The sequence below is a fragment of the Plectrocnemia conspersa genome, unplaced genomic scaffold (genome assembly GCF_051122295.1).
Source record: "Plectrocnemia conspersa isolate PC_06_02 unplaced genomic scaffold, ASM5112229v1 ptg000003l, whole genome shotgun sequence".
Lineage (NCBI taxonomy): Eukaryota > Metazoa > Arthropoda > Insecta > Trichoptera > Polycentropodidae > Plectrocnemia > Plectrocnemia conspersa.
The window spans coordinates 6,760,011-6,783,824 of record NW_028277167.1 but is presented as its reverse complement, the minus strand read 5'-3'; the positions used below and the strand labels follow the sequence as shown (position 1 = coordinate 6,783,824).

At 30.2% G+C, this 23,814-nt stretch overlaps 3 protein-coding genes across 3 annotated transcripts in view; 2 read left to right on the top strand and 1 right to left on the bottom strand.

Moving 5' to 3' along the window:
* Nucleotides 1-3,836, bottom strand: part of LOC148236463 (uncharacterized) — a 415,732-nt gene extending 411,896 nt beyond the window's left edge. The window contains exon 1 of the mRNA XM_088182944.1: nucleotides 3,579-3,836. The gene's annotated coding sequence lies outside the window, so the exon portion shown is untranslated. The remainder of the gene's footprint in view (nucleotides 1-3,578) is intronic.
* A 6,969-nt stretch (nucleotides 3,837-10,805) lies between these two features.
* On the top strand, nucleotides 10,806-12,002 carry LOC148236462 (tetraspanin-6-like). Its single transcript, XM_088183307.1, has 5 exons — nucleotides 10,806-10,951; nucleotides 11,015-11,203; nucleotides 11,264-11,431; nucleotides 11,585-11,809; nucleotides 11,865-12,002. Exons 1-5 carry the CDS (start codon nucleotides 10,838-10,840, stop codon nucleotides 11,916-11,918), a joined length of 750 nt encoding a protein of 249 aa, XP_088039433.1. The 5' UTR covers nucleotides 10,806-10,837; the 3' UTR covers nucleotides 11,919-12,002.
* A 2,035-nt stretch (nucleotides 12,003-14,037) lies between these two features.
* LOC148236461 (leukocyte surface antigen CD53-like) lies at nucleotides 14,038-21,410 on the top strand. The gene is made up of 5 exons (XM_088182481.1): nucleotides 14,038-14,242; nucleotides 15,883-16,071; nucleotides 16,264-16,434; nucleotides 20,492-20,743; nucleotides 20,803-21,410. The coding sequence occupies exons 1-5, from the start codon at nucleotides 14,180-14,182 to the stop codon at nucleotides 20,890-20,892; spliced, it is 765 nt and encodes a 254-aa protein (XP_088038607.1). The 5' UTR covers nucleotides 14,038-14,179; the 3' UTR covers nucleotides 20,893-21,410.
* The last annotated feature ends 2,404 nt before the right edge of the window (nucleotides 21,411-23,814 follow it).

The following is a 23,814-nucleotide window of genomic DNA, read 5'->3' as shown; positions in this document are numbered from 1 at the left end:
ATAATTTAGGTCAAAATACAAAACTTCAAATAGCTTTACATAGTTAATAGTATTATTGAAAAAATATTTTAAGTTATATTTACTGCATACTTAATTATTTTAAAAATCTTTAAAAAATACGTTTAATCAAGTATTGTACCACTAAAACAAGGTTTGATGTAACATTGCAATAACACTGAAAATTATGAAGACGATGTACAACGACTCGTTAAATATCAAAGGGAGAAAAATATTACAAATATTTCATTACATTTTGAAGTTCGAAATGACCTGCTGATTTATGGGCTAGACTAGATTATTGAAGTGGTATTGGAAGGAAGAAATTTGATCTTAATGAACTTTAGAATTCTTCCAGTAAGTCGTCCTTAATGTATAGAGGATAAGCAGGAACATTATCCATAACATACAAGACGCAGATTATTTTCCAAAAAATGATCTACCACTAAAAGTTGGGAAGAATATGACGCAATACTGCAAGATTTATTATAAAAATGCTCGTATTTCGAAACCGAGGTATATATAGAGTCTCCAATTCGAGTAATCGAGTACTCGATACTCGAGTATTTTTGTCTATTTTTCAAGTACTTGATAATCGAGTATTTTGAAAATTACTCGATTAATACTCGAAATTAAAAAAATTTGAAATATTTTAGAAACAAAAATAACTTTAACTCGGTCCGGTAAAGGTTAACGTCTTGATTTTATTTGGCGTTTATGCCCGAAGTCCCGAGTTAAAACGGTTACTATCAGGTATAATTTTTTCATAGTTCCATAGTTGCAAAGTTCCGGTCGTCGGCTATGTTAGTGGGTACGACGGAGAAATTTATTTTGTGTTTTCTGTTCGACAGTCCCGACTTATCTAATTTATGGCAATGAACAATAAGAAATATCAACAAAAAAAAAAATTAGGTTTTATGACCATGCAATTGTAGCGTAAAGTGTTGTAAATTGTTTATACTGATCCCTCAGCTTAAAATATAAATCAAAACAATTGTGTGTTTTAAAGGCATTTAAAGTAAAGTCAGTTCTTTGCGAACCGTTTAGCTCTAGAGTGAAAGGGATTCACCCAAATACATCTTCGAAGGATATAGATTTAAATTCTTCGCATTAATCAGAAGGAGTAGAATATTGTATATTGTTAAGAAAAAAAATCTATTCAAGAAGAATAACAAAATGCTATTTTGTCAATAGTCGAAGGAAATAAGAGAAAAGCAGAGAAGGGAATGAAAGAAGAGAACATAAAAAGAGAGTTCAAAAAATTTTATATCTATAAAAAGCGAACAGATATAAATTAGAAGCCTTATCCAACGCGTTAATGACAATAAGACCAACATCAACAGCAACGGAAAGGGTTTTTTCCATAACGGGAATAATAAAACCAAAGGTTAGCAGTAATATTAAATTCGAGACACTTTTTGCATTATTGTTTTTAAAAAGTATGTTCGTGAAGTTAAAATAATTGTAAAAATTAACATACTAAGTATTTTATTTATTTATTTATATGTGCACGAATTTGAATAATAGCTATTTTGGTACATTTGGTAAATACTCGAAAGTACTGGAGTACTCGAGTATTTTAAAATTTTAATATTCGATACTCGAGTAGTTGATGGTTCGAGTAATTGGAGACTCTAGGTATATATAATAATATTTCGGTAACATTAAAAAAATATATACATATCTTTCCTTCTTGTTTTGGAAATATTTTATAATTATATCAACAATCATCATTAATATGAATTCATACAGAAAATATTAATAACTGAACTAATCTACATATATTAATACTATTTTATTACTTGTATTTAACCCACTCTATTTACACAGATCTGTGTAAATATGCAACGAAAATATCCGTAAAATATTTTCACATTAATAAATCGTTAAAATTAAATGTTTTAAGTAGAATTGAAGCAATGAATCCACGCCAGTTTATATTACCTCGGATGTTCTACAAATATATTAATTAAGCCCGTAATTATTTATAATCAACCCTTTGATTTATAGCTTAACCAACTGATTACAATACAAAATAAATTCTATATGTTTATCATGTTGCAGAATTGGAACATACTGTTTTATAGTGAAATAGCTCGAATTTTATTTTCTATATATATTTTTTATTAACCTTAATATTACCCTTTAATATTTTTTAGACGATAAAAAATCATGACATTAATGTATTTTGGAGACTGGATGTTGACGGGTGGCAATTAGACACAGATTGAGCCGCTGCAGTAATGTTTTATTGAAGTATTAAGGTTGGTTTACATGTTTAAGAGCGGACGCGAGACGACGCGTCCGAACGCCCGGAAGATTATCAGTCGAGAGAAACCGTCACGCCAGTACTACTCAAGTGCTGCCAATTTTTGGCCATAACAAATCTAGGCTCCCACATGTATAAGCATAATTATATTATATATATTTAAAAAGAGTATAATTTTTAAGTTATTTTAGGTGTTTATAGCGGGTCTAAATCCTATAGAGCATTTATGGGCAAAATTAAAAGAAAAGGTTGCCCAACACAATTGCATATCCAAAATTGAGCTGCGAGTAAAATTGAAGATGACATGGAAAAATACAGGCTTTAGGACTTTAAATAATTATATATTTTATACTCCTATAATAAAGGCTCTTGAATATTTTTTTTGCATTAAAGACACAAGATTTTAACTGTAATAAAATATATAATATAAGCTGAGTGAATTATAGGTTATTACAATTAATGGAAATCACACAATTGATTTATTAATAAAATAAATTGTATTAATAAAACAAACATCAAATTATTATAACTACCGTTACATGGTTACAAAAAAATAATATTTTGAGTTGATTTTAAGTAATGAGAATTTTAATCGAGAATTTAATATTTTGAATTAATTCTGAGTTAATGTTTCTCCCATTTTTAGCCACTGGATTTATTTTTAATAGTGTATATTTTATTTTTATTTATATACGTCAGTTTCTTATTTGTTTTATTTTTAATTATATTTCAAGAAATATTTAAACATGAACGTCAGAAAATTAATATTATTATTTTGTTATCTCCTATGTGATCCAGATATATTAAAACAATAAATGAATTATTTGAAGAAAGAAGAAATGCCTTTGATCCGTGAAAACATGTTTATCTCGGACAGATAATGCGGGAAAGCTCTCCTGCGATTATTTCAGTAACAATCGCCCTTGAACTGCGCGCCTCGATCATTCACGTTTAAGCACGTGACACGTCTATTTTCAATCGTTAGATAAAATGTAAATATTTACTATTGAAAAAAACCAGTTTCGAACAATTTGACCGTCAATATCAATTTGTAATGGCACTACTAATGTTTATTTACATAATGGCGATAACGCTATATTTCATTTTTAACACGAGCCAATATTTATGTTGTACTATACTAGCTTCGCCCTGGGCTATGTGCATTAAATGCACATTTGAAACACAATATATTTTACACCCCCATATACATTTTTCACTGATAATATTTATTTTTAAATAATTGAGATTCTGCTGTTTCAAATCTCAGAGGTTAAAAAAACAAAAATATTATGATGGCGATGTTCGAATTTACCTTTGTCGCAGTTGCGCGAAAATCGCACGCGCATCAGCGCCGAAACGTCATCGGGGGTGACCCGGAGAAGGTTTCCCGGTTCGCCCTATTTACCGGAACCTAGCCGATCCGTTCAAAGGTGCGCGCGCTCCTCGGCCGGGCTCGAATCACTCGCGCTCGACGCACATCTCGACACGACGCGTGCGTCCGCGACCGGCACACGACACTCACTGGCGTGTTTTGAATCGCGCGGCTCAGCTGATCATGCGCAGGTGCTGCGCTCTAGCGGATTCTTTTCCAAGTTCAAATGTCAAAAATTACGCATTTTTTATAAAATGGCCGGTGTTGTAATCGTGAGTATGCAAGCAATTATATACACCACAAATTATTTCGTATTTTATTCTTTTGATCAATAAAATTTAATTTAAACAATAGAATACATTAAAGGTCAAGGATATCACAATGGAGCGATCTTACCTGGAAAGTACATTAATGAGAAATGAAACTCAAAACTATGACAATGTCCGGTCAAACCAGGACATATGGTAAGCTTAATTACAGTGCAAGAACATATTTTGGATGAGAACTGAACTTTGCCGGTGTCTTGCTTATTTTTAAGAGTTGGCAAGTGCTCCAGTCCTAGACTTTATAGTCAAGAACAGTGGATGTGACCGAAAACTATGAGCATCGAAAGGTAACTATAATATAATGCCTTTGAGCAATTTTCAAAGGGGTTTAATTATATAAACACACAACGAAACGTAACACAGTGCTTCCAAAATGAAAGCACTGAAAAACAGGAACGGATTCATTCAAGTATAAACACCGAAGGAATTCATCCTGTACTTTTTCTAGCCGCAATTTAATACATTGGCTCACTACGCCTGAAATCCATATTATAGAGCCATCGTGCCACCTTCCAGTATGCTGCGGACTAAGGCATCATAAAGTATTATTGAAGTAGCGAGCATTTTTTACATAAAAACCGAGCATCTTTATCGATTTGCTGTGAGTCTATGCAATGTGCAGGCTGAATTTTCATTGTTTTTCGAAAGCCACACTAGATCCTTAATAAAGGAATACCAGTCTAGAATATATCCGCTGAGATGATAGGATTATACCACCGGCATCGAGGACCTTCAAAATTAAATTATGTGAAATTTATATACACTGAAATGCAATCGGTTATAGCAATCCCACTTACATAAAGATCCTCCTGTAGGTCGAGGGAATCAGAAATCGACTGCACTCTCTTGAAAATTAAGTCATCCGCATATAATAAAAGAATTGAATTATTTATTGATATTTCTATGTCATTAATGAACAATAGAAACATCAATGGACCCAAGTTGGATCCTTGCGGTACTCAAGTTGAGGTCTTATATCGTTCTGAAAATGAGTTTTCATATCAATTGAACAAGTAATTTGAACATAGCTATATGAGACCTTCACAAAACCATAAATTAGATAATTTATTACAAATCGTGATTAATTTAATCAAATGCCTTTTAAAAATCTGTGTGTATAACGTCCACTTGTAAATGATTCCAATGATCTCGAAAAAAGGGACCGAGATTGAAGGAAACCAAATTTCCATAATTTTTTGATAATGAAATCAATGCTTTTTGACAATAATATATTTTCGATGGCAATCGCAAATTATGAATTTTGCGCGCGGTCTCTGAGTACGAAATTCTTTGTAGGTGAGAGTTTCGCGTTCGTTTCCAGATTTTATGTATGACATTTTAAGGTTATTAGGCCCTAGGTGTGTGACTTCGCAGCCAGAAATATACACCGGAAAGCTAGTAACAATTTATTTAGTATCACATATATTGAAACAAACTACTGTATAAGAATATATGCTCTTCTCCGAGCACTGGTGGAGAAGCTGGCGGAGAAATGATGTCCTCGGAATGGTCCTCTGAGGTCTCTAGTTGCTCGTCACCGTTTGTCGTATGTCACCTGAAGGTCTTCCTGCTGTCTTCAGTGTGTGCTTGTCTACGGTGATCAGTAGTCTGTCGATCGTCTCCCTGTCAGCCCTTTTGTACCGCAGATTGGGCAGGTCTCCTCGAATCACGACTATCCAGAGATAATTCAACCCACTGTGGTGCTCGTAAATTTGACAAACAAAATAACTCCATATTTTTAAAGAGTGAACTTTGCTAGATTGATATATTCGAATGTAATAATGCAAAGAGTTGACTATTATTGGTCTTTTTTTGTCGCCCGATGGCGTATTGTTTGTTCAACCATAATGCACAAACGGGTATAGATTATCTGTATTTCGAGCGTAATAACGACTTGCTTTATGTATTCATTTACGTCCAAATGATTATTTTTACCTCTGGACATCACGAGGGTTTACCGTGGTGGTCCGTTCAGTGTCAGTGTCTATTGTGTTATCGTTTTTGTGGGTTACCCTTCGTTTATATTACACAATTGTCAAGATATATTCTTATAATTATAGTTTGATTATGATATTTACTACGCGGGTATGAGAAGACCCCCCAGGACATATTTCTTTCTGTTAACTGATATTAACTCTTTCGAGAATCATATTGGATAAATTCTGTTAGTCGTTGTATATCTTAGGGAAACATTTATCAAAAATATTATAAATTACAGAAAAACTAAATTCTTCCAGAATCTCTGGATTGTGTATATTCCTTACCAGTAGCTTGAAGAAGTGCTTTACCAAGTACACTCACGCGACTCAGAGGGATTATATCCCAGCATACATTGTAGGAACTTCGTAATAAATAAAAATGGATTATAATTATATTCCTTCATGTACAGGTGGCACAAAAACGAAGTACCTCTAGAATTTGCGAAATATTTATATTCCCTACCAGCAACTTTAAAAAGCGTTTTACCTAGTACACTCGTCGACGCGACTCAATGGAATCATATCCCAGCATGCCTTGTAAGAATTTCGAGGAAAAAAAATGAAAATGAAAAATAAATGTATGTATATTTCAGAAAATATGTTGCAGCAGAGGCTAATTTTTATATTTATTTGTAGAATAGAAAGGGTTAACTAGTACCTATTATTATTTATTCAAGAAATTATATTACGATGGTAAAAAATAAATAAAATGCTATTTTTGTCATGAGGCCCAGAATCATTGTTTTTCCAAGACTCGGGTTCGCTATCGATGGCCCTGATTATATAGTATATAACAGGGGCGTATATTCAGGGTGTGCTAGGTGTGCGGCGCACACCCGCAAAACCATCTAAAATATAAATTTATAAATTTAGAAAATTTAGGGCATAAAGCGACATCATTTTGCATACATACAGCAAAATTATAAAATTTTAATATGCAGTGTATAGTATGCATTGGTATTTGTCATTCGCTCTGAAAGTTTCCGCGCGACCGACTCGCTATGTATTACACATGTGGCGCGCCGACCTTGAGTGCGGCGGCTGACTAAAGTAAATTGTTCCGAGATTTAACGGCTGAAGTCGATCTGTCGGCTGGCAGCGCTCAGTAGTAAAATTGGTCTCGAATTTGGTGCGCGTACTTCAAAAACTCTTGCGTCCGTCGCTGCTTTTTTATTACATTATATCACAATAACAGGTCACTCATTTTTTATATTTTGGCGTAAAATAGTTTATTATCTTATTTACATATGATCAATACTTAATTTTCTATTCTAGATTATATTTTTTTATTTACCCCAATAATGATGAAGAATACTGTTGAAGATATTTTGAATAATCCATTTTCAAAAAGAAGTTATGAAATTAAATTGAAGATAATCAAAATTGGCAAACCACGTCCACCTCTTCCCAATTTATTTATGGTTTGCAAGCCAAAGTACTCGAAGTTTATCCATTCGCCATTTTTACACACTGCTATGCTCATATGTTGAATTTAACATTACAACAAGGTCTTTCCAATATAAAAGTGTGCAAATCATTCTTTCAAACTTTAAATGGATTGTCTGCATTATTTTCGAAATCTTCCAAACGAATAAATACTTTACAAGAGTTTGTAGCTAGAAGACTTCCTTCTGTTACACCTACAAGATGGAATTACACATCACGGTTAAGTAACACAGTGCAAAAATACAGAAATGAATTTACGGACTTTTTTCGAGACGTCGTGAAAAATTGTGAACTATGGGACCCCGACACTGTAATAAAAGCACGAGGTTTTCTTAGCTTTTTGGAAGATTTTGAAACAAGAAAACTTCTCCACATATTTTCAAACCTTTTTGGAAAAACTGATGTGTTATACAACATTTTACAATCCAAATCTTTTGACATATTATATTGCTGTAAGAAAATTACCGAAATTTTGCAACAACTCAGACATGAACAGGAAAATAATTATGAAACATTATGGGATTCTTATGTAAAGGAAGAAAATTATCCAAGACTGAGTAATGATTTGCTTGTTGAAGAAAATCACGCGTTTTGCCAACTATTCAATACAATAGTTGATAATATATGTAAGCAAATTGAAAACCGTTTTTCTTCAATGTCCAAATTGGAACATTTTCACCTTCTGAAGAAAGAAAAATATGAGCAATATAAAGGAAAATTTCCAAATAAATTACTTACCAAACTACAACAATTCTATGGAACATTATTTGATTATATAAGTTTAAAAAATGAGCTTGCTGTTCTTTATCATTTGCCTGCATTTGCAGAGAAATCTGTTCATGAGCTTGTACAATTTATGAACACAAATAATCTTGAGTCAGGTTTTCAGGAAATAGATAAATTAGGCAAACTAATATTAACTCTTCCAAGCAGTACTGCTTCAGCAGAACGTTCATTTTCTGCTCTGAAACGAATTAATAATTGTTATCGAAGTACCCAAGACCAAGAAAGGCTATGTGGCCTTAGCTTGATTTCAAAAGAAAAAGGGATCCTTATGGATATTAAAAAGAAGAGCACTTTTTATGACAGCGTTATAGAAAAAAATATGATCAAAGAAAGAAGATTAGATTTTATGTATAAATAATTATAATTTTATGTTTATTGGAAATTTGATATTTTTATATAATAATATTTTAGATTAGGTTTGATGTTTATTTATTTATTTATATATGGGAAAAAGCTGTAAGGCAGTTTAGGCATGCCAAAACCTCGGCTAATAAAAATGAAAAAATGTACGTTTTTTTTATTTTTTATAGCACACCCAATATTAACACCCACCGTACGCCACTGGTATATAACCGGGGTAACCAAATATTTTATCACTACAAAACATAGATAATACCAATACTTATTCAATACAGTGAAATCTCTTTGTAAGGAATACCGAAATAAGGAAATTCCCAGTACAACGAATCTTCAATTTGTCCCCGTAAAACTTTCATACGAAAATGTTCATTGTAACGAAGACTAGTCTCAGTATAACGAAATATTTTGCTCCGAATTTAAGAATGACGTTACAACTTGCCACAATATTTCTCCGAATTCAATTCGTCCTTGACTTGGCGTGTGCCGGATGTGTTTACAAGCGATATTCAAAGTGTTTCGCAGACCCTCAAACTTTTTTTATAAGACATTTTTTTAACAAATTTTATTGTGCTCGTTATAGTATCCCTAAAAATGAAGAAAAAACGATTTGTCAATCTTGTAAGAGGTTAGTTTGATGCTGTAGTAATATGGTAATTAAAAATATAATAAAAATATATCATCTTCCTTACATTCAATATAACGAAATTGTATGTTAAATTCATGATTATTTCACACAACCATAAAAATAGTTTACAAATAAAACAATATTTTCTTTCTCGCGGGCGACTAGGAATAGTTATGCGATCGACCAGTCGACCGCGGTCGACGCTTTGGCCACTCCTGGTATATAATATGAAAATAATGTTTTTGATTCCCTCAAAAAAATAGTATTGTGAATCTCTAGTCTTCGAGATTCTTGTATATGGCTTGTACTGGCGTGAAGTTTGGCTTGTTATATACACTCATCCCTCGATTTACGCGGTACTCATTTTACGCGGTTAGAAAAATGTTTTTTTTTTTAAATCAAGCATATTTTGTGGCACGTGTCACACAAACGCATATATTGCATCAGATTACTCCCACTTCTAGGACCAGACATCTGCAACGTGGGTGGGATATGTCGCGTACGCGGCGTATCTCTCGCACTCAATACATTTCTATGCGTTGTCTCTCTTTTCTTTGTTGTCTATAGTCTATTTATTTTCAAGAGTCAGTGCGCAAGAACATTGTTTAACGCGTAATCATAACATGCTTTTAAATTTCTGCCCTGTGATTGGTCGTTCGCCGTAAGATCAATCGTTTCATTGAGAACGACCAATCACAAGGCAGAAATTTAAGAGCACATTTTGATTACGCGTTAAATAAATAGACTATAGTGCTGCGTGCAGTAGAACGCACTGACTCTTGAAAATAAATAGACTATAGTGCGCGTGCAGTAGAACGTCAAATGTTGTGTGGTGGAGTGAAGATTTAAGAAAAACAAAACACAGTCTCGATTTACGCGATATCTCTTGGAACGTATCTACCGCGTAAATCGAGGGATGGTGTACTGTTTTTTATCACTATCGTGGCGCATTGAGGTTCACGATTGTATTAAATTAAATAAATATATGTTTTTTCTATATTAATTATTTAAAGGAATATATATATATATATATATACACACACATGTACATATATAAATATTATATATCTTGTCAAATATATTCTTTAGACGTAAATTTAAATATGTTTTTTATGATTCATCTATTTTTTTCAACACATAATTATTTTTTGCTGGTCACGATATTTTTCTGATTGACAAATCTTTGGTTAAATTTATCAATCAGAAAAATATTTATTTTTAACTCAAAACAGGCAATAAATTCATAAGAATATAATTAGTAATTTTTTTTATATTTAAATATTTAACTACCTGATGTTGTCGTATTTCTTTAATACCATAAACAAACAAGTTAACATTTTAAAAATATATGCCCGTGTATCAAATGTTTACCATCACTGTGATAGAATTATTTCTCTGCGGGGATGTGTTATATAAAAATGCCAAGGCACAACAATAGCATCCAAAGTTATTTTCATATCTCAGTTGAATAGATAAACATTTATCTTGTTTTAAATATATCATAATTGAATGCATTCAGTTCGTTTCGTTCAATATTATTATAACTCTAAATTAATTCGATATAGATAAAGCTCACGATTAGATTAGATAATGTTCTTGTCGGCAAATAAATGAATAGCATATTCCATTGTATTCTTTGTATCGTTATAGTATAGTGTGTTTTCATGTGTTATTAAAATGGTGACAGAAACTCATCCCTTGGACACTGATAGCCTCCAGGAGGAACTGGCTATGGAAACCAAGATAACACGATTGAAGTATACTTTCATCGGTCTCAACACGCTCATACTGGTAAATAACACATAGATTATTTTGATTTTTTATATGTTTTTTATTTTAACATAATTTTATTAGATCGTTGCCATTGGTTTACTGCTTCTTCTCATACGTCTGGAAAGTTACTGGGACTTATTCTATCCATTTTTGACTGCATTTCCCGATATACATGGCGTGGGAATAATTTTTGCAGGCTGCTCAGTTTGCATTTGTGCAACTTTTGGATTCGCTATTACTTGCACCAGAAAAAGCTCTCATTTTATATGGGTAATTCTGCTTTAATGGCCCATAACCTAATCAAAATTATTTATGTAGTTATTTTTTTAGTATGGACTATCGCTCATATTGGTAATAATATTGGATCTAAAGGTAATCGTCACTGGAATGGTCAACGATGAATTAGCACACCAGCTTGTAAAAAAATCATTGACTCAAGGCATGAAAAAGTATTTAAATGGGACTTATAAAAAATACGTGGACAACGTACAATTAAGTGTAAGTTAGAATATTATTTATTAACGACACCTATTGAAATTATATAAAACTATTTTAAATTAAATATTCGTACACAAGCAAATAAATTAAAATAGTATAATGAATGATCAACAGATGTCTATAAATATTAAATTAATATTATATTTATTTTAGTTAATGTGCTGCGGTATAGATAGTATTGAAGATTGGCATAGCATGCCTATTCATAATGTACCCTTTTCCTGCTGTCCCTTTTCAAGCCCAACAACCGATATGAATTCATTTTGTACAAACCCAACTCGACTATTTGGAGACCCTTGTTTAGATAGATTAATAAAAGTTCCTGATATTGGACTTATATTAGTGTACTGCATTGTGACAATATTGATATCATTGAAGGTAATTATTAAATATATTAATATTAAATAAATCAATTATTAATCCTTTCTTTAAGATTTTAAGTTTGCTGCTGACTTACAAACTGGAGAAAGGCTACCAATATTTATGACATAATCAATAATTTTAATTTTAATATATAATAATATATTTATTTTCTGATTTATAACTGTATATAATAAATATAATATAAAACATATTAAGTTTATTTTTCATTTAAATTGTCGAATAAGTAGTGCAACTTTGTTTTAATGGTTCTAAAGTTGACCCTAACACTGAACTACAATTGCCTTATTTGTGACTGTTGACACTCGAACCCTGAACCTCCATGCCAACCAAAAGCACAACAAACCCCGATTGCCTCGTTCACTTTTGTTGAACCGAGTGGCTGATATCGCCAACCGGTGGCACGCGAAAAGAACATCTGAAAATAAAATGCTCAAAACAATAGTTTCCTTAATGAAACACGTAATTGTGACTTGTGAATAACGACTACAATTTTTTACTCATTAACAATATTTACATTATTTTATACATATGGATATGGAAAGGAAGTGACAAAATATATTGATAATGTATTATAAATTCTAAGCATTTAAGGATAGTGTCTATCTAGTTACTAGATAGACACTTAAAAGTTCAACGATGTGGATGAATATATTCAAAACATTAAGATTTAGAAAAAATAAAAGATATCAACGTGATGGACATCATTTTCTATGAGGTTTTGCTCTTTGAAAAATAGGTTTAAATTTTTTAAAATCTATTATCTATATAACATATAAAACGAACCATATAACAACTAAGCAAAACTATTAATAATGAATAATTTTTGAAATCAAAAATATCAACAGAAATGCTTTCTAGCTTTAGTATTTTCACTCACCTTCAAGAAAGACAAACTCGAAAGGATTTGCTTTTACTTAACAAAATCAATTGCACCATAATATGAAGTTCAATAATTCTTGTCACAAAATGGCTACAGGTAGTAGTTTTAATTTTGAGAATGACAACCAAACATTCGGTTTTAGGCAATTTTGAGCAAAATATATGGCTGGCAGAAATTAAAACATCAAAACTATACAAGATTGGTCTAGTACAAAAGCTGTATTTTATATTTATTCAGTTAGACGTAAAAATGTGGCCATAAAAAATATAATCAATTGTTTATATTTTTTATGGCTACATTGTTTGAATAAAAAAATTCATCTGTTTTTTCATTGAGTTACACTCACTGGGCAATGGCAAACCGATTGTCGTTTTTAGTTCATTAAAAATACTATAATAGAGGATTTTCACTTCGCATAATAATAAAGTTAGCGCTATACGTAATGCTTATTTCACTGCTGTGTGTAGTGTGGCAGCTTAAAGTCGTTTTAAAATCAGTGAACAAGCAAATTTATATTCATACAACTTTTTTTGTTTTTTGGACAAACTTAATAGCCCTCACTTAATCCTTCTTCAAAAAGAGGCTTTCATCGCTCTTCAGGTCACGAGCTAGGAGTTAGACAGTCACTAGAGGGTAAGACAAGAGTTTGCGCCACTTCGTTCACCTGACGATGACACCTGCGCGACTCGCCTTAGATGGCGCGTCGTCGAGGGTCTGCGCCATCTAGGGCGCAGTTTAAAAAGTTATATAGCTTTACTGGACTCTATGCAGAAATCTATGCAGACAGGCGATAAGACGATGTTCAGGACAAGTTTTAAAATCTATTCGTAGCATATTTGTTCCTAGGTTTATACATTTACATACATATGATACATTTATTAATATTATATCATACTTACAATTTATTAAAGATTTGGTTTCAAAATATCAAACACAATTTTTCGTTTCAGCTGAAAATAAAATTTTGTATTTATAATCTGTTAAAACAGTATACAGCAGAAAAGACGAGGAACTTTTACAAACAAATACCTAACATGGTATAGATCTTTCCAGAAAAATGTTTTTTTTTTTGCTATAGTTTTTTTCATTAATAATGAATATAATAGAATCGTAAGTAATTGATGCACTACAATTCTAATTAGATTATAATCTTGGTTAGTAGACTTTTTTATATATATTATGTATAATCAGTAATAGCATATAATATTTGTATTTTACATTCTCTGCAGTCACAATCTGACAAACTATTTTCGGTGGTGATTTCCATGTAATTGCGGCCCTTGGGGGGTGGCAGGTGGCTTCGGGGGTGTTCCGCGGGCCGCAAAGCTCCGACACTAACTCTGTCCAGTGTAAGCCAACAGTTTGATCGTAACTGTTAAAACTAACGCAACTGGTTACGACCATATTGAAGTTTTAGTATCAAAGTCTTGAAAAATCAAAACAATTGTTACTATAAGAAATTGGTTATCAAATAAAAAAGCAAGATGGAGTCGTGCGGGATGAGCGTGATAAAATATCTGCTATTTACATTCAACGGGATTTTTGCGGTAAGTGATTTAATAGTTAAAAGTTGATCTACTAATAAAAAAAATTAAATTAATAAAGACATAATATATTTATAAAGTAATAAATTGCTTTTGCTGTAACTCTAAAACATTTATATAATCGAGAAATAATAACGTATATAAAATTATGCATAGGTAATATTTTTTTACGATCCATTTATTTTTATAACTTTTACTACATCATTAATGGTAATTAATATTTGTATTAAAAAGCATTAATTCTTAACGCATATTAGTATTTATATTATATATACTGATTACTATTTTAAATACGTATTACATTTTTAATCATTCAATTATATTAAGACATAAAAATCATTAATTTTATGTTATCATCAATACCTTTAGTAACTTGTATTTAATGTATTAATTTAAAACTATTCATGATATATTGATTGACCTTATAATTATCTTCAAAGTCAATATAAATTAAGTTATTTAAAATATTTGTAGTTCTGGTTTGGCAACAGTATTTTAAAAAGTCCTTGGGTTTAAAGTCAAATTACAAGTTATCATATAGACGTCCTTAATAACAATGAGAATGGATTTATAATGTCACTTATGTCTCACCATTCTGATCCATATGAATAAATAATATACCACTGTAGAAGAAAAAAGAATCATAAAAAATGATATAAATTATTTTTTAACCTTTAATGTTCACTGTAAAGTATTTTTAATAAATACACTAGTTTATTACCGAACTACCAAAAAATAACGTTTAATTTACAAAACAATATTTTACTTTTATCTAATTTTATTTAATCAGATTAAACCACACAATGTTCAGATCTCTCTGAAGATTTGACAATTATTGATTATATTTTACTAACACAGTGTAAAAAATAACTACTTCTAAATTGTTTTTAAAATAATAAATAAGAATTAGGTTTACCACTTTCAGTAATAAAAGTAATTATGAGAATAGTTATATTTTAAATAAAGTACTAAATTAAAAACAGTGAATACTATTAGTAATGAAAATGTTAACTCCACAAATAATATTTTTTATTCCTTGATAGATATTTTCCTATTTTAAAATATGTTATGAAAATAGATATAAAAAATTCCATATTTAATTTCTGTTCTATATTTCTTAACATCAGCTAATTTTATATTTTTACACAATATCTCTTATTTAATATTTAAGTCATACTTAATACTTAAGAACAATAATTTGTTTTACAAATTTCTGCTCATCATACTAATTTTTAATTTTAAAATGTATATATTTATACATATTTGTAACAAGCTTTATAAATTTAAAACTATTACGAGAATAATATTTAAAAAAAGTGTAAAATTACTAGCTCCATATTTGACAACTTTACAGTAGAAACAAAAAACTAAATAGACAACTTGAAAACAGAAAAATTTTGTAGTGTTTAATTGAAGATTGCTTGCAATTGCTTGAGCATGTGTATTTCAATTAAAGGTATAAGATAACATTGTTGAGTCTTTTTCACCCAAAAGTAGAGTTTGCACTTTAAGCCATTGATATGGCATTTAATATTTTATTTTATTAATTTTTAAAATCGTTAAAATATTATTCGCCATCGATTTTTTATAAGATTTAAATAAAATTTCTCTTTTACTTATAAAACTATATTTAATTCCTAAAGATCCTAGGGGTGTTGATCGTGGTAGCAGCATCCTATGACATCTCCCTAATGAGGCAATACTCCAACATGGGAGAAGTTAGCGGAATCGAAACCGACATACTTTTGATAGTAATCGGTCTGTTGATTCTGCTGATTGCTGCATTCGGGTGCTTCGGGGCACTCAAGGAGAGCACCAAACTGTTATATCTGGTAAATTTGCTTAACTATCTATTCTAAATCTGACTCATTAACCTTATAGTTAGTATAATACATTTTGCTGTTGTGAATCACGTGAAATAGATCATTATCATATGAGTTGGCAAACGCGAAGGTGAAGCTGACCTCGTGGATCAATATATTAAACAGTAAATATTTTGTTGTATTTTTATGTAACCTATATAGTACGCTGGGTGCTTGATCCTTATCATCATCTTCGAATTGTCTGTGGGAATCGCTGCTGCTGCTTTAAGACCTCAGGTGGAAACGACTGTCAAGAAACATTTGAGGGAGTCGTTTATCAAAAATAAAGCAGATTCTGGACACAAACTATTCTGGGACAATCTTCAAAAGAACGTAAGTTACATTTAATATATGTATTTTTTTATATTAATTTATTTTTTAATAAATTAAATATTTACAAGCCAATTTATGTAACATTATGACTTGATAGTATTTTTGGCCTTTAAATGCTTGTCATAATATTTTTTAATAGGTTACAACCTGATGAAAACGACTCCACTTAGATTCAGTTAATTTTATAACTCAACTGGATAACTATTAGCTTCTTCTTCGACCATAATTTTGTTACCTACTCCAACTGGTATCTTAATAATTACTAGCGATAGTATTGCGCGTTTTCAAACCATTCGTTGTAGCTATTTCGATAATCATATTACTAGGTAATTCGCAATTTTTTTGTGAAACAGAATAACATTACATTACTTTTTATATAAAGTAAATTAACGTTCTTTTTTTTAATTAGGCCCATAATTACTTCAGTTTGTGTAGCTAATTTGTCAAAGTAAATGTTATTTGTGAAACCTGCTTAAAAATAGCAGACTTGTACTGTAGTACGAAAGTCACAATAGAACAATAGATTAATTGCAGAATTTGAGCTAGCGTTTTTAAATAACCAATGTAATTTATTTCCCTTTTCGGTCGTTGTCTAAACATCTTTGTTCTTTGTCGTTTCATGAATATCATTAACCATACATCTTCATTATTTTAATTCCAAAAAAAAGCATAAAATATGTTCAGTATTAATAATATTTTGTATTAACAGTATTAGGTTTTTTAATTAAATTCTACTATAAAAATTAAATGAAAATTATCACTATTACAAAATGTTTTTTAATGCCACTATTGTGTGAAAATTAAGCATATATAAAATAATATGGTTACAAAATTAGCATTGTTATACGAATTCTTTTTGAGTAAACATTTTATAAATGTTTATCTTGTTCACTTTAAGACTATAATTCTCTATGCACAATTTGTCACCTTTTTTATTAATAGAATCGGAAATGATAACATCAAACAGATCAAAAATAAGTTTTAGAGGAGCAGCTAGATTGACTTCGTAACCCATAAAAATTAAATTGAGATCTAAATCATGCCTAGAAGAACGCGTGCTCAACTTCTCAAAGCCGTATCCAAGATCTAAACGCTCAGATTCCAAGATAATCAGTACTAGAGTTTGCAATACCGGTATTGGGACAAGAATTTCCCATTGATACTACCGGTATCACAAAAATAAATACCGGTAGTAACAATTTTTTTTTCAAATCCATACATTTCTTTGTTAAAAACGATATCTCTATGACTTAAATCTACAAAAACGATGCTGCTTATATTGCTTGATAGCAGAACTAAGGAATAAGCTATTGTAGGGAATTTTATAAGTAGTATTTTCGGTGTATGATAGTCAAGTAGAACAATATAATGTAGTATAGTAGACCCCCCAATAACACGGTAAATTAGGGACGTGATATTTGGGTGCCCGTTATCTTACCACACGCGCCTGATTCGTACGTTTGTGTATTTTTTATTATATAATATTCACATAAGCATTTATAGCTTAAATTTAATTACCGTTTAAAATGAGTGGAAATATTTTTTTTTTAAATAACTATTATTGGTATATTCTAAAATAAATATTAAATGCTCGATAAAATGTATTAAAAAAATATATAATTCACATAAATCTGTTTTTAAAAAAAGTATATAGTATTTTGAACAAATAAATTTGCAATTTCGAACGTACTCCATTATCATGAGAAATTTTCAGATAATCCTAACTGAAAAAATCATGAGTAGTATAGTAATATATTTAATTAAAATAAATTGTCCCTGGCCCCTAGTATAAAAACTTAGGAGGCATACAAAAGCGAATGAAAGACGATATTTTGTCTAAGATTATGTTTTCGCTGATGTATTGTTCCAAAAGAAGAAAGTTTTGCCACCCGCATTTTTAAAAATATTTTTTTCGACAATAATGAATGCATGAGAGTGAAAAAATAAATAGGACAAAAAGGTATTTGAACACAGTGTCTCATTGATTTTTACTGCTACTCGTAGATAACACAGCGTATAAAGTATTTTTATAGGTACCTGAATGAAAGAAAGATTTTTTAAAAGCTACTTACTGTTTGAAAAATGAAATATTCATAAATAATCAGACGAATAAATGTCGACCGCTTAAATTGAAATTTGATCCGCTTGTTTATTATATATTTTATTTACTTAATTCCGCATGTATACTCAGAATAACTCATTCTGTGGATCCAATTTGATACATTTAAAATATAAATTTAATTCGTATTGATAAAAATATAATTAGTACACTTAAAATATGTATTACTAAATTTTGAAAAAACCAATAAGAAAAATAAGAAGCATGTTAAAGGAAAACCAAAATAATAATTATATAGTGATATGATGTATGTATTACTTATTAACTTATTTTAATTTTATTTAAGTTGCATGAATTCATTAAACATTTTTTTTGTTAATTTTTTTGCAATAATTTTTGTAAATCATTAAAGATTTTAAATTAAATATATTTTTGAAAAAATTGTGCTAAACTTCTCAAAAAAATACTAGAGGGATGTGTATTGTAAATCATGGGCAGTTTTAATTTCATAATTATGTAGCTGTTTTCTAAATTTAAATTTAGTATTAATAATCGATTTTCCATCATTATTACTTCATATTTTGGTAAAATAGTTATATGCAAAAAAATTTTAATGTGTTTAATGTGAGCATCGAAATGCAGATTTAACTTATTTCATTAAATTTAAATTTAAATTTACTTGTAAATCCCCAAACGCAAGACATATATGTTAAATGATTATGAATATCAGGCGCGCACGGTGAAATACATTCCATTTCGCTCGCTCGCGTGTTAAGTGACGAGAGTGAGTGAAAAGAAGTGGGCGTACGGAACGCATGTAACGCAAGCTCTTATCTCTCACTCACTCTCGTCACTTAACAAGCGAAAGAATCTCACCGTACGCGCCTGGTGAATATGTGCATTATAAATGTTTAATCTAGTTTTATACGATAATATATTTTGAAACATGCAAAAAAATTGATATTGGTAATATTTTTTTATTATGTTTTTTTTATTATTCTTTTACTTCGAAAAAAAAAGAAGAGGACAGCAATAGTTTTTACATCTTTATTTAATATCGTTAAAGAAAATGAATTCTTAAATTTTTTCCCAAAATTCGCAAACAAAAATTTATTACAGCAATAAAGCATTCAGTTTGACTCAGAATGAACGGATATCCATAAGATAAGCCGAATTAATAAAGTTTAAAAATACTAAATATGACAATTAGGTATAGTTGTATTTTAATTGTAATGTAATAAAAAAAATAATACAAAATCAAACAAAAAAAATTTACAAGTCACAAATTTCTACTAATAATAATTACCCATGCTGAATGTTGACATTGTAAGCATTTAAAGGCTTAATTTAATAATTAAAATATTTAATATATCGAAGTAATAATTTCCGAGGTATTCGAATGCTTTGTTTTTGCTAATCAATACACATTGTGAAACATGCGAGCGGTACTCTAATTATTTTATTGATTTTTTTTATTGTCAATTAAATAAAATAATAATAATAATAATAATGTCAATACCGGTATTTTCTTTCGGTAATACCGGTAGTATTGAAAGAAGAAGAAAGTACTGCGCAACTGAGCGAAAGGCGAAAAAGATTCATCAAAAATAACATAATTATTTTCATACGCATGTATTAAATTACAGACATTTTAATTGATTAAATATTAAAATTACTATTCGGACAATCAGCTTTTGGTTAAACTCAAACCCATATGATTTTACGTTACATATGTTATTTGACCATAATTCCAATTGTTTTTAAAAATATATAGTCACTTTTTGTAACTCCTGTATAACACACCGAAGTAAAACAAACCCAAAAATCATATTACCCATTTTGATCGACGTTGAACTAAAATTGCCTTTTATAAATTATTTACGACACTAGTATATTGCTCCAAAAAATACCGCTCCTTTATTTAACGTTGACATTGTTTTGACCTAGTTTAATACGTCGCTAATAGAAATTTAATCATACTTCAATTTTTACAAAAAGCTTGAATGTTGCGGAGTTATCGGACCTGAAGATTACAACGATGCCAACAACAATGTACCAGTACCACCGGCTTCTTGCTGTCCCATGATGACAGATTCTGACACCAGCTCACAAGGAGAACAAGCAAGGCGAAGCGAGTGCGTAGTCAAGAGATCTTATTTCGCAAAAGGATGCGAAGATCAAATCTTAGAATCGGTTCATGGAGCAGGCTTGGCGGTGATAGTAACGGGCATAGTCTTCTGCTTTTTGGAGGTAAGCACTTGATCATTATGGTAACACCAATCTATATTTATTTACTATTGCTTTGGTAGGTAATTGGTATAATTCTGGCGCTGTGGCTCGCGTCTTCCATTAAAAACGAAAGGAAAACCGATTCGGAAACTGGAGCGGCTGCTGATTAAGTCTAAACCTTCAGAAATCTGATAATCGTTTCTTCCTAATCGATATTTAAAGTTGATGCTTATGAAATGTATGCAAATTAATGCAAATGCCCTAAAATTATTTTGCTTAATTTTTTTCATATAATAGTAGTATTGTATTAAAAATAGAAATCCGACGTTTCATACGCATCAACCTAATCGCCGTGGTTCGTATTTTTAAAATGATTATTTCCTAATTTATAGATCGATTTGTCATAGTTTTAATAAGCTTTTGAAAAGTCGTATTCGTATTGTAATATTATATAATAGATGGACAGTGCTAGTCCTGAATTCTCATATTCAATGCACTAACGAAAGTTATTGATTTCCTTTCGTGTATATATGACACATACTACATAAATATAATACAAAAATGATATCGTGTGCAGTTGTAAACCTTTTAAGGACCGTATGTGCGATGAATAAATATTTTTTAAGAAAATTATGATATATTAAATTATTGTAGAAATGTTGAAAATCTAAAATAAAATATTATAACATACATCCAATTTTTTCATTACGAAATATGTATACCAATGTTTATAGTTTCATGCGTCTGAGTTACATGAATAATTTCCATATCTTCAATCTTTGAGCAGTACGCATCGATTGTTTTATTTTTTGTGTTAACGACCCTTTAGATATTTTTAGAGCGAAAAATCGGAATTCGTATAACTTAGCTGTATTTTATAATTGAAATTCGCGTGTGCGAAAAATCGACTACGTAGTTCGTGTGTGCAGTTTATTGAACTTTTCCCGACACTTTTCTTACGTCATATAATTTTTCATACTGACAAAATAACATCTTGATTAAAGTTAACATGACATTTAATAAAAATTAATTGCTATTTGTACATGACATTATAAATGAAATTAATTAGAATTTTCGAAAAGTTTTATCAAAAGACAACATCGCTTGACAGCTCGTTGAAAGTTCTTTAATTTCAAACATAAAATTGGTTTAGGGGTGAATGCACTAAAAATATCGATATATATATATGAGGGCTAACGACCCCTAAGTATTTATAAACATACTGTACGTCTAAGCGTATGCTTTATTTATTATAATAAAATAAGCTATTAATTAAAAATATATACTTTGAACTTCATAAGATTATAATTATGATTTTTAAGCTCAGATATTTAGCAAGTATATTCCATTTTGTATTGCATGTACAGTATTTTTTCTATAGTATTTTTTTGTAGTATATAATAAGCTACTATTATATAAGCCTTTTAAAAATCGCCGCTAAAAATAATTGTACACGATAGCCTAAAACTAATATCAAACATAAAAGCAGCATTTAATTTAATACAATAGTTAATGGAATATTTGAGGCAAAAGGATCTAAAAATTATACTAATAATATATTGTAAAATTCTAAAAAAAACTATAAAAAATATTTTATTTCATCAAAATGCTAATAACAGCAATATATTCTATATATTACTGCAATATAAATATGTCATTTAAAATCTACTAATTTTCAAAATCTTATAGACAACATGCATCTACATTGTTATCTTGTGGTCCTTAATAACGAAGTGTAATATTATATATGTTTTTCAATTACATTATGAAGAGAGTTATTAGTCTGCTGTTTGTTATTATTTTTCAGTTTATGGATGTTTATAATAAACCCCCAATAACACGTTAAATGGGGAACGTACTATTTAGGTACCTGTTACATTATTTGTGAGCGAGCCATAGGGTGAATATTTAACCACTTATGCGTACATACGTATTGCAAAAAATTGTATGAATGTTTTCTAGTTCCCCAACTACACGCACTCTAATAGCACGTTCGCAATTTACCATGTTATTGGGGGTATACTGTATTTCTTATATATTATAGTGAATCTGTATTACAAGGGAAAATATATTTCACTGGCATTTCAGTGAATTCACGTTTATAATATTTTTTATTTTCATTGGTAGAAATAGATTTTTACTAGTGAAAATATATGCTGATTTAAACTTTCATTTGACAAGCGTAAAATGTATATTTTCATGTTTTAAAAAAACGATTAAAGTATTAGAAAAGTATGCAATCCAAGCTATTAATGTCAAATAAATATCAGAATAATGCTTATTTTTGATAAAATAGTTTTTTATATTTCCGAACTTATTCGTGGACAATTCTATTTTACCGATATAGCCAAAATAGACGCCAGAAAAACTAGTAACAGTTTTTTTTTTACTATGAGCAATTTACAACTGCAGAGAAATATTGTTGAGGATTGTCGCTGTGATGACCTCTGGACATTCCGCTGATGTCTCTTGTGTCCATGCGTGTCTCACGGTTTGTATAGAAAAATTTCTGTCTGTCTGAGATCGTCTCTGATCATCTGCCATCTCGATCAAAAGTATAAAATATGTGACAAAGTGTCGCATATTTTATACTCTTGATTTGAGACAGCTGTGGCGAGTCACAGGTCATAATGTTAGTGAGCCAATTGCATGACTTGATGTTACAAGCTATAACTTGTAGTGAAAATACATGGTGAAAATTTCGAAGATCTTTATATATACGCATTGTCTATTGCGTTTCATTTACGCAAACAAGAGTACTTACGCAAACAAGAGTACTTACGAGTGGTTAAAAAGACGTTGATTTATCTCCACTATTAATAGGCTTGTTATCTGGCTAGTTGGTTATTTTCTTTTCATAATATTTTAAATGACGCCAGGGTTAACGGTGCAGCTGTTTGAACCCGCACAAAAAATATAAAACTAAATATAGACCATCACCACCCTGATTTAAGGACGACAAATTATATGTTAAGGCCAAAATGTTTTAAACTTACGTGTTACAATACAGTTTCAATGATATTGCCCAGTGAAATTATAAATCAATCACTGGCCTAGTTAGTGAAATTATATTTTTACTAGTGAAAATTTAA

Coding starts and splice junctions, on each gene's coding strand:
- LOC148236462 (XM_088183307.1), top strand. CDS start 10,838: ATGGTGACAGAAACTCATCCCTTGGACACTGATAGCCTCCAGGAGGAA. Junction 10,952..11,014: donor GTCTCAACACGCTCATACTG/GTAAATAACACA, acceptor TAATTTTATTAG/ATCGTTGCCATTGGTTTACT. Junction 11,204..11,263: donor AAAGCTCTCATTTTATATGG/GTAATTCTGCTT, acceptor TTATTTTTTTAG/TATGGACTATCGCTCATATT.
- LOC148236461 (XM_088182481.1), top strand. CDS start 14,180: ATGGAGTCGTGCGGGATGAGCGTGATAAAATATCTGCTATTTACATTC. Junction 16,435..20,491: donor GGGACAATCTTCAAAAGAAC/GTAAGTTACATT, acceptor TTTTACAAAAAG/CTTGAATGTTGCGGAGTTAT. Junction 20,744..20,802: donor TAGTCTTCTGCTTTTTGGAG/GTAAGCACTTGA, acceptor TTGCTTTGGTAG/GTAATTGGTATAATTCTGGC.